Raw genomic sequence first — 12,224 nt, 5'->3', positions numbered from 1 at the left:
ACAGCTGCTGAGATAATATCTTACATCAACACTGAATACTGATCCAAAAAAGGTTGATATTTTGGAAGCAGAATTTGTAAGCCAGCTCAATAAAACCAGCTCAATAATCACTCCTTAAATAATGATGACAATTACATTGGTATGATTTACCATTGGCATTGAAATTCTGTCATACTTAACTTCCACTCAAATTATTATAAGATAAATATAGAAAATATCTCAATAATATTAGAATATACATCTATTTTGTGGAAAATAATGTAGGGTGGGGCTATGTTTAGGTTGTCTTTGATATTATTGGTCATTATATGGTTTGCCCGCCCACAAGGCCTCAGCAGGAAAAGAACATTTAAAGACTTTTCATAAAAATTTTTTTGATGAGCTGTTCACAATAAGACCAAATAGGGGTGGCCGATATACCGCTAGACACGGTTAACAGGTAGAGATTTTGGACTATCATCTGTATCACGGTTACGCTCACGTGATGTTGCTGTGCTCCTCAGTCACGAAAGCTTATCGTTTACATGCGTTTTTTTAAGCATTGCGGTTTAAAAACAGGTGATTTTAAACCGTTGAAGCACAATTAGCAGCGAAAGACAACTTATTTCAGTATAAGCGTACTGTATAAAGACATAACAGTCATTTATGTCTTAACTGAACGTTAACAGTTGAGAGAGAAAACACACAAGTATATTGGATGCGTGCAGATGGTCTTAAAGTGACAGCATCCAAATTTACCTGCTGTCATTATTAATGCCAATCAATCTCTCACTGCTCTTGACTGAATCACTTTTGTAACTTTAATAAGAATACATGTATATTTAATTTACACAGTAAAGACTATGCATTGTTTTGTATACATTTGATTACTTTATACATTTTATGTAGTATTTCTAGTGCTTGAAGTTTTTCAGGTGTAGTCTTTTTAATGCGTGTCTTTGTTCTATTGTAGTTTGTTTTCTTTGCTCTTTCTTTATCACCGTTTACTTGTCTTCAGTAAGCTTGAGAGTTTTTTTTAAGGCTAGTATTAGTTTTTTTTTTTTATATTAAACATGGTGATAAGAATTATGAAGTTTCCATAGTATCAAATATTTTGATATCATTAAAACTTTACTTAAAGCAAAAATAACTATATTGTGATTTTGGTCATATCGATCACCCCTAAGAGATTCCGATTTTGATTAATAAGAAAATGAAGGTCAGATGCTTGTTGTCTGATGGGTGTAGGAACAGTGTGAAGACCTAATTAACAGGCAGTAGCAAGAGACAGTGAATGTGTGTGTGAACGCGTGTGTGAGAATGCTTGTGAAAACAGCAAGGGTCACATACCAATGAACGACTGGAGCTCAAGGTCTTGTGTTTCTTTCAAAGCAGTGATAGGTTATTTACTCAATGTCTCACACTCAAACACGCGCGCACTGCGTGAGTGACACTGTTGTGCAATTATGCAGAGTGTGTTTACAGGCTTGGAGCCAGATTTTTAACACCATCAAATGCTGAAGAGTTTAAAACTGCATGCAAAGTATACTCATACTATAAAAATAAAATACAAATTATAAAAAAAAAACATTAATGTGGATGCAATTATTGTAAATCATTCAAAAGATATACAAAAACACTATAAAACAGAACCAGACCAGATCGGCAAAAACAGACCATGAGGTTTGGAAATAATGAAGTGGAAGGATGTGTGGTTGGAAAGTGTGCATAACGAACAGACTAATGAATAAAAAAGGTTAAAAGATTAAATGTTTACCTGAAAGCGCCGCATGTCCCGTGGATTTCCTGCATTCTTCAGGCAGTTTTGATTGCATTTCAGGAAAAACTTGAGAAAAAACCTGCAAAAAAAACAGAAATCATTGGTTATCGGAGGACTGAAAGAATCCATTGAATGCTCTGAAAAACTAATACAGAATAGAAAAAAAACATTTAAACCTCATAAATGGGCCAGTTAACCAGTTCTCCAGTTTACCAAACATTTGACAGTGAAATTAGGCAGATCCAATTCAATCTCCTGATGCCACAGGAGAAACTTTGTAAGTTCCACAAAGATCCTTTGACTCTAGTTCCTAAGAAAACATCTATGATGCTTTAAAGATCCCATTAAATAGTTTGATGAGTGCAATTTTCTTATGTATTTTTTGATGAAACAGGAACTAGGGTGGGAAAGTCCTTGTCGTTTTTATAGTAAATAGCATGCTTTAAGCATGTAAAGTTGTGTGAACTTTTAGAAGTACAGAAGCATATAGATGACCTTAAAGCTCACAGACACAGGGTACACTCTAAAAAAATGGTGCTATTTAGTACTAAAAGTGGTTCTTTGGCTCGTAATCATAGGGGAACCACTTTAAGTGCTGTATAGCACCAAATCTTGGTGCTTCAGTGGTTCTTCAGCGGTTCTTTGGGATGACTGAGGTGCTATATAGCACCGCTACCATATACAGAACCTGTTAAGATATGGTGCTATATAGCATCAAAAGTGGTTCCCCTATGATTACGAGCCAAGAACCACTTTTAGTGCCATATAGCACCATTTTTTTTTAGAGTGTAAAAGCCCAATATATTTTGATGAATGATGCAATGCTCATTTTTATGTCTTATCTATTAATTTATTTCAAAATACAATTCATATATATTTTTATAAATTATACAATAATTTCTGAAGATCCTCATGACTGTGTCATGGTCAAAAAGTCTCTTAAAATACAGATAATTTGACCTTTTTACAACAAGGTAACGTTGGTTCAGGTTGTGCTGTCAAACGGTAAATTTCGATTAATCGCATCCAAAATAAAAGTTTGTGTTTACATAATATATGTGTGTGTGTGTGAACTGTGCATAATTATTATGTATATTTGAATCCTCACACATGTATATATTTAAGACGTGTTTAAAATGTGTTCTTTATATATATATATATATATATATATATATATATATATATATATATATATATATATATATATATATATATATATATATATATAATATAAATTATATAAATATAATATTTATTAAATATATACATGTATGTGTGTGAATTCAAATATATATATCACATCACACCCATTCTCCATTCACTTCACTGGCTTCCTGTTACCGCCAGGATTGACTATAAGGTCTCCCTTCTAACCCACCAGTGCATCTATGGAAATGCCCCCCCCTATCTGAAAGAACTACTCACACCTTCAACTACAACTCGATCAACAAATTCAAACCGCCTCCTTCTCCCCAAGACAAAGCTCAGCACTATGGGTGATCGGGCTTTCTGTTCTGCCGCTCCTCGGATTTGGAATGCCCTCCCCGACCATCTGAGGGCACCTCAAACTACTGAGACTTTTAAAAAAGGACTAAAAACATTTCTTTTTAGGAGAACTTATGACTTTTAACCATTCAATCTATTAGTATTTTATCCTTCTTAAATGATCTTAACTGTAGCACTTTGAGATTTGTTCCAAATGTAAAGTGCAGTACAAATAAAATTTATTATTATTATTATTATTATATATATATATATATATATATATATATATATATATATATATATATATATATATATATATATATATATATATATATATATATATATATGTATATATATATATATATATATTCAAGGGGTAAAGGAAATAAGTTATTACTATAATGGTTACACCACATGACATTGAACATAAAGAACCTTTCAATGTCTGTATAAAATAGCCTTTTTCTACATATAAAAAAAGGTTTTGAACTAAAGAACCACCAGAGAAAATGTTTTCGAGTTTTTACACATCCTAAAAGTTCAGTAGCACAAACACACACACAGCAACAGGCAGCGTGCTGAAATGTGGAGCGTCCATCTGTCGTGCGGGGAAGCGCTGCTAAGACAGCTCGCCGATTCAAAGACACACACATGCGCAGACTCCCATCCAAACAGAAAAATATGTCTGTCTCTCTCATAATCATAGTAAGCAGAGAGCGGGCACATTCATGGGCACTATCACAAACCCTTCACTCACAGACTGGCATTAGAGCTATAACAGCACAATACCAGCTGCTCTGACTGGCACTGAAACCGTGTGTGTGTCTAACTGGATAATGCCATGGCACATATACCCGTCTGTCAGTACCTTTTTTTCCTTGTGAATTTCTCTTTCTTGCCTCTTTGTTTGCAATTCTGTCACCTTTGTCTATATGACACTGAATGTTATATAATGAATCAGCTATTCTTTCTAAAACTTGTTCACTCTCTGTTTCAAACACACCCACGATTGCTCTGCTCCAAAAGCCTCATCGCAACACAAAGGCAGTTCCTTGGTAACTTAATTATGCTTCCTCCTGATTCCTCATTTTAGCCAAATTTGAAGGCAGAATCGCATTTATCCACACTAATACAATGGCAGTGTTACTGTAGATGTTTGTTTGTGTGTGTGTATTCATTTTGATACGTGCCTTTAAAAGTGTCAGGTTAATACCAGGTGTCTGTTTAATACTTTTGACCTAACATGGCCCGACAAGACCAGATATAAAGCGAAGAGCACTGAGGTGTGTGTGGATCATCTCATGAACACATACTCACACACACTCACACTCACCCGACGGTTCTATAATTGAAAGGACCTTGCTGTCGTCTTCAGTTAAGAGCACTCCAATGAAGGCCAATTACTAGAGGGGTTGAGTGTGGAGCCATATACTTACTTACACGAGCTAACAGTGAGACACCTGTGACCTCTCTATAGCACTACAGATCACAATACATCACCACTGATGAATCCATGAGAAAAACAGGAGGATACACCAAAAAAAAAAAAAAAAAGTCCTTAGAGCAGAATGGAGTAAAACAGGTCTTTATTGTATTTTAGTGGGCCAATAAACTTCCGCACATTTTGCCTGGATTTTTTTGTACAACAACTTTTTTCTTTTGAAATATCAAATAATTTGTTATGACAAGGCAGGGTTAGTTCAGGTTGTAGGTCAACTCCACAACATGAACAAACATCTTTTACACAAAAGTATAAATAAAAAGTGTAACAAAGCAAACAACTAGCCATGAATTCCTTTACCCAAAACCAATTTCGATACAATGCATTTGTCTACTGTAGGAAATTAAGATTATTATATTATATTATATTATCTCAATAATCACTTAATCAATTGCATGTGTCATGATCAATAGATGTCCCTCAAATTAAATTCAAACTTCACTTTTTAAATAGAGCAACTTTAATAAAAACATAAATAAAAAGTTTGACAAAGTAAACTTCAAGCCATGAATTCAAAATCAATATCATTCGAATCTATATTTTATTTGTCTTCTGTATGAAATTATGTATATTATACTATATTATATTAATCTTCTAAAACTATTTGACCAACTGCAGCTGCCATGATCAATAAATCAATAAATGTAAACGTGTTTTAAACTAAATTCAAACATCATTTTTTAAAACATAACGGAGCAGCGTTAGTAGTTTTGTGAATAATATGCCAATAATTAGCAAAAATTCACAGAGAAGGAGAATATGCTGAAAAGAATCACAATGGCATAATTTAAATACTCACAGCACAGCACTATATTTTAGTGCATTTAACGCCTGCTTAAACTAGATTGCAAGTAGTTGGCGGTGAAGAAGCGGGTTTTTTGCAATTCCTGAAATTCAGGAAGGCTGATATCACGATGAAAGAGGAAGAGGGAGAGGCTTTTGCGTGAGGTAATCTAATTTGGTTACTAAATGCAAAGCAGCGGCCATAGTTGCCTGCGCCATATTTCTGTATGGTGCGAGCCACACCAAGAGTAAATGAGCCCATGTGAACAGCACAGCAGCATAAATTATTCACGGGCTGAGATGGCAATTATGGCTCTGAGCACAACCAACATTAATATTTTATGAGGGCTAACACACACTTCCAAGTGAATCAGAAAGAGAGAGAGAGAGAGAGAGAGAGAGAGAGAGAGAGAGAGAGAGAGAGAGAGAGAGAGAGAGAGAGAGAGAGAGAGAGAGAGAGAGAGAGAGAGAGAGAGAGAGAGAGAGAGAGAGAGAGAGAGAGAGAGAGAGATTGGGAAAGGGGGGTCTTCCCTATCCACTTTCTTTGTATTTTTTGGGTCTCTCTCTCTCCTTGAACTCACTTGCTAGGTCTCTATCTCCCTCAGCCTCTCAAACTACTCTCTTCTGCATGATTTAAATTATAGCATTTGCTATTTCCCAAATCCCAAAACAAAGAGATTCTGAGTTGTGTTATTACACATTTAGAACATAGTAATAAAGCAGTTATAAAATGCATCAAGTGCAAATATATGTTTCTGAGCATTTACACACACTGGTTCGTGTTACAGCACTGCAATATGTACATAAAGGACATGCTAATAGAATTCAAACACGGAAAAATATACTTAAACATGGCAGATCAATAATTTAGTTGAATACTGTAGAATTGGCTCCTGATGTAGTGGTGAGAATTCAATGCTGACAGCAGCAGTCACATGATACCACTGTTGCAACAGTGTCAATACTATCATGCCAAGAGAAATACTAGGCATATCCGTGTGTGTTTGTGTGTGTGTGTTTGTTTTATTTGACATATTTTTTGGATTAACGTGAATTCAGAACAGTGTACCCATATGATCCCATTCTTTATATTTACATTATATTATATTTTATATCTTGCAAATTCTGCCACTAGTTTGTTACTTAATATTCTGTCATATATCACACATCATGAAGTGATAGAGGCTATCAATGTTAAAGCTTAGTTCCCCAAACATGAAAAATTTCATAATTTTCTCTAAACCCATATGACATTTAGCTATCAAATCTCATTTTCGCACACATACAATATGATTCATCAAGATGCATTGCACCAAATCTGGTGTCATTTATATCAAATATCATGGTTCTCATTTGTCAGTGATGTCAAACCTGGTGTAATACATTTTGACCAGCCATATTTGAAAGTATGCAGACAATTTTGCACTTTTTTGGTGCTTTTATGACAACCACTGTATGCTTTCTGTGGGGAAAAAGCAGCATAAACATTTCTCCTCATGTGCTTCAGAGAAGAAAGAACGTCATATGGGTTTGTAACGACCTGAGGATGATTTCATTTTGGGATGAACTGTTCCTTCAAATGCCAGTTCTCTGACTCAAAAAGGGTGCGACAGAATTACCAGATGTGATGTCACTCAAACGATGATGTCATGCCATGATTAAATCACTGCTATGGATTGACTCACTGCTAACTCTTGCTATAATGTTTTCAGATGAAATTTCTCCCTCTGAGTTTCAAATATGCATAAATACAACACCGATCCCATACGCTACACAGAAGGAGAAAACCACGCGGGAGCATCATTTTACACAAGCAACTCTTAATATGCAGGACTGGTAATTGCTCACCCCAGTGTGGGAACAGAGAGCTGTCAATCAAACCGAGAGGTCCCTGGAGATATGGAAATCAGGTTGATGACTGGTTCACCTGGATCATATTCATGCTGATATTCTGTGTTGTAGACACAGTTATTCTATAACAAGGCATCTTGTTGGACTGCTAAGTTCAACTATCGTTTCTTTGGAGCTAATATGACGGCTTGAACTAGAAACACAAGTAGATTATGAATTAAAAGTTGATGGTTTGTAATTTGATGCATTATTTTAATTACAGTACTTAATGAATTACATATATTTATTTAACAAATACAATATTATGTGAATAATATACACATATTGAATAAACACTACTACAAGTAACAAATTAAACTGAAACACTTTAAATGATACAAATATAATGTTGGTACTCACTATCATTACTATTCATCTTATTTTGCAACGCACAAGTAAGCTATTTTCTGTGAATGTGCTACTAAACTGTAAAACTATTTGCTTTACAAGCCAGTGTGTTTAATACAATACATCAAAAATTAAATCGTAAGAATATCAAGCAGCATAAGCGGTGTTGTACAGCTAAAAATAACTGAAGAGGATGACACAACAGAAGCCTCACACATTCAAGATACAAATGGACGCACTCACTATAGAGACTTGTAATGTTACTTAAAGTACTGGTTTTGACATCCTTATTACAGGCAGCATCTTGCATTGACCGAAAAGGAAATTGACTCTTCAGTCAAAAGCACACACAGTCCATACTTTCACCTGGCAAGAAAGATGACCTGACCTCTGGAAACCTCTTTGACAGAGTCCCCAACAAACCAACCCAATGATAGAAATAGAGAAAAGAGAGAGCAAAAATAGTCTGAGAGAGAAAGGAAAAGAGTGAGACAGGTCTCCTTTAGTGTCTATTGTAAAAGGCTGAAGGCAAACAACTCAATAATTCATGAGAGCAAGATTGATTTTGGGGGCTTGCTCAGGGGGTCGTGGGGGGGCTGGTGAGGTGGTCTAGCTGGGAAATCATTAGCCCAGCTAACACAGTCGCACACACACACACACACACACACACACTCAGAGAGGCAGGGCTGATTAACGGTTAGCAGGGCTGGGAGGGTCCCGTACCTTGGGGGCTGGCAGATTTACTACTTTTGTTTTCTTGCACACAAACACTGGCTTTATACCTCCTCTTCTTTGTCTGTTTGTCTTCTCTGGGGAGGTGAATTGAGTGGTGGGTTAGACCAGGGCAAGAGATGAGGGGAAAACAGAATGAAGCGAACAGAGAGTGAGAGAGTTTGTTCGACTAATGGTTGTGTTGATTTTTGTTCTGTCTTCATGTCTCATGTTCCATTCTTTCATTTTGAATTTATTTACCCTCTTGCCTACTTTGCTGACTTTAAATGGTTAGTTCACCCAAACATTTAAATTATCCCATACTTTACTCACTGCCAAGCCATTCTAGGTGTATATGACTTTCTTCTTTCAGCCAAACACAATTTAAAAAATATATTAGTTATATTAAAAAAATATCCTGGCTCTTCCAAGCTTTACAACGGGAGTGAATGGTACCTTCGATTTTGAAGGCCAAAAAAAGTGCATCCATCATAAAAGTAACCTATACAGCTCCAGGAGGATAATAAAGGCCTTCTGAAGCAAAGCAATGCGTTTTTGTACGAAAAATATCCATATTTATAACTTTATAATCTGTAAACACTAGCTTCCGGTAACGTCCGTCCGCTCATTCACGAGAGAGTCGAGTTCCGGCCTATGACGTAGGAGTAGCGTAAGCTTAGGTGAGAGTAGACACCTCTGGCGGTAACAAACTCAAGCTCCTTTGACATTTCTCTTTAAAAAGTCTCATTGTAGACTATATTCTCTGCGCTCCCGCGTTCATCAAAACGCCATGCGTTGGGTCAAAGGTCATTCTTACGCCGGAACTAGACTTGCGTACAAACGTTACCGGAAGCCAGTGATTATAGTTTATAAAGTTATAAATATATCACTTACATTACTATTCATCATGTTTTGCAATGCAGAAGTAAGTTATTTTCTAGGAATGTGTGACTAAACTGTAAAACTATTTGCAATACAAAACAGTGTGTTTAATACAATGCATTATAAATAATATCTGCTTCAGAAGGCCTTTATTAACCCCCTGGAGCCGTATGGATTACTTTTATAATGGTTGGATGCGTTTTTTGGGCTTCAAAAAAATGGTACCATTCACTCCCATTATAAAGCTTGGACGAGCCAGGATATTTAAGCCATGTTAAAAATGATTGTATGTATTCGTTTTCTTTATGGTGTTGATCCATTTCCTTTTGAAACAGGAAGTTAGGCAGGAACATATTGAAAGGCAATTTAAAGCCAAAATGTAACCAACAGGCTTCAGTTTACGTCACGGCCATGAGTCATCATGGTATTAGTGGGAGGGGTATTCTCATTAAAGCAAGAATTTGATTGGACCAGAAAATTTGACATACCCAAGAGTGCAACATGAGTCATCAATATCATTATATTATAATATTTTTTTCCCAGAAGAGAAAGACTGTAAATGTTGTTCATTTTGTCAATGTTTAGGAACAAAATGTCATGTTTCCCAAGTTGAATCTTACTTTTGTTTTCATAATTTGAAAAGGTTTTCATCAGTGATACTAATAACCTGCACTTGGGGTTTTGTGTCCACAGGGAGCGAGGAAATTTGTCTCAAATGGGACGTAAAATGTTGTACCTTGTTATGGCACATCCAGCAATCATTACAGGATTGAAACAAGTTTCTGCAGTGTACACAGAGACCATCTTGCTCAGTCTATAACACAAGACAGCTAACCAACTCTACGCTTCAGGCATGTGAACGATTTTCTGCATGTGTCAGCAGACAGCTTACACAACGCTGAGAGGCACTTTCCCATCTCAACCAGAAATGGGCTATCAAATGTCTCTCTCCACATATCAAAGGCATAGATGTGTCTAAGTGTGTGTACAACTGTACAAATGCTTGCCGGATACACATAACACCCTGAATATGGATGTTTCCACGTCATTCTTCTCGCAAATATCAAAAGAGCTGGAGGTGGCGTCTGATGAGACACATACTCTTTTGTCATCGCTGGCTCCACAAATAATTTATAAACAGCAGAGTGAAGTCAAGGCACTGAGAACTCATACTGACAGCCACTACGTCCACATTCTTCCACCTGTCTTATCCTGTCTTCAGCAGAGACAAATAAAAGGACAACAAGATGGTTTCTCGCTCCGCCTGGTCAACTGTCTCCAGATGATGACCTCATTCATGGTCCATCTGATCTGATTTGGCAGGGATTTGATTTACCAGAGAAGAGAAAGGGACTAGTGATGTCATGTGTAAGGCTTCTATGAGAGTCTTTCAGCTGAGGAAAAAAAAAATGGTAGAAATTGCTCAGGTCTTACACTGTCTCTTGCATGGTGACCTGAGTTTTCAAATCAGGAAACTGATTGGACTGGGTATCAAAATTGTCCAGATATCCCAATTTGATTCTGATTCATAACCTCTTGATTCCAATTCATTTGTACATATATACAGTGGTGACCAAAATGATTAGAACACATGGCATCTGGGAGTCGGAACTACCTGCGACGGAAGGGATCTGCTGGAACATTGAAAATGATGGACTGGCCCCCTCAAAGTCCGGACCTCAACCCCATCAAGCACATTTGGGGCGAAATGGAAAATAAACTGGACAGATCTATTGTACATTCAAAGGAAAGGCTTCAGTTGTAGAAGGCATGGGATAACATTAGTGAATTTCTCAGAGGAAATATATTGACACTATGCCAGAGAGATGTGCTGCTGTAATTGCTGCAAAAGGTGGACATAGAAAATATTAAAGTTAAAAGTGGATAAAAACAGTACGACTCACTGCATCTGATATTTGATGGCCAGAGCAACCATCTGCATGTTTCATGAATATTATGAAATTAAATATGTTTTGGAGACAAAAAAAGGTCAATATTTTCAGATCTGTCAGGTGTTTTAATAATTTTGGCCACCACTGTATATAGTTTTAACTTGGTACATTACATGTTTATATATACATTTTCTCAGAACTCTTTAAGTTCATTTAAGACTTTATTTAACTCCTATGAGAATACTCGACAAAACTGACAAAAATGTTGCTTTGTATGAATAAGAGTGTGATCATATAATATAACACTAGCCAAAGGATGACAAAAAGATGCTGCGTTAAATATTTTTAACAGGTTAAACGAGAAAAATGAAACATGCGTTAAAATATTATTAAAATATTCCATCACTGAAAATGACATCATGTGACTTGTGATGGATTCAGTGAGTCTAAATCCATCAGAATGATTCAAACGGAAACTCCGGACCAGAATGTTTTTGAATGATTCATTAAAAGCATTCATTAAGAGTCATTTGTTTGTGAATCGGACTACACCAGTGGTGGAAAGAGTACTGAAAAAGCATACTCAAGTAAAAGTACTGTCACTTGTCAAAAAATGTAGTGCTAGTAGAGTAAAAAGTACCTGTCCTAAATACTACTCAATGTAGGAGTAAAAAGTAGCCCTTTTAAAAGTAGTATGCTATGAATGTTATTCCACCTAATACCCGGCAAATAAAAATTTTTGATTACTCTTTTATGGATGATTCTCAGTAAGAACAAAAAAACAAGAGATCACCAACAGCATTTCAGTATTTCAATATTTATCCAAGTTTTATTTTTGACTGCTAAAAATACAGCCATGTAATATTTAAGAAAGCAACCAATAATCTGGTAACATTTATAACAACCATTCTGTAGAGGTTTTCTTGCAGGTTAATTAAAAAAGGTTGCAAAGCATTGAACATGAACAATTTTA

General features: G+C 36.0%; 1 protein-coding gene across 2 annotated transcripts in view; it reads right to left on the bottom strand.

The window, feature by feature from the left end:
* ebf1b (EBF transcription factor 1b) overlaps positions 1–12,224 on the bottom strand; it is a 142,815-nt gene that overhangs the window by 50,284 nt on the left and 80,307 nt on the right. For both annotated transcript variants that reach the window (XM_079835387.1, XM_079835388.1), the window contains exon 7: positions 1,757–1,838. In XM_079835387.1, coding sequence (XP_079691513.1) covers positions 1,757–1,838 — 82 coding nt within the window. The remainder of the gene's footprint in view (positions 1–1,756; positions 1,839–12,224) is intronic.

This window comes from Gobio gobio, assembly GCF_949357685.1.
Source record: "Gobio gobio genome assembly, chromosome: 14".
NCBI lineage: Eukaryota > Metazoa > Chordata > Actinopteri > Cypriniformes > Gobionidae > Gobio > Gobio gobio.
This window is presented reverse-complemented; position numbering and strand designations above follow the sequence as displayed.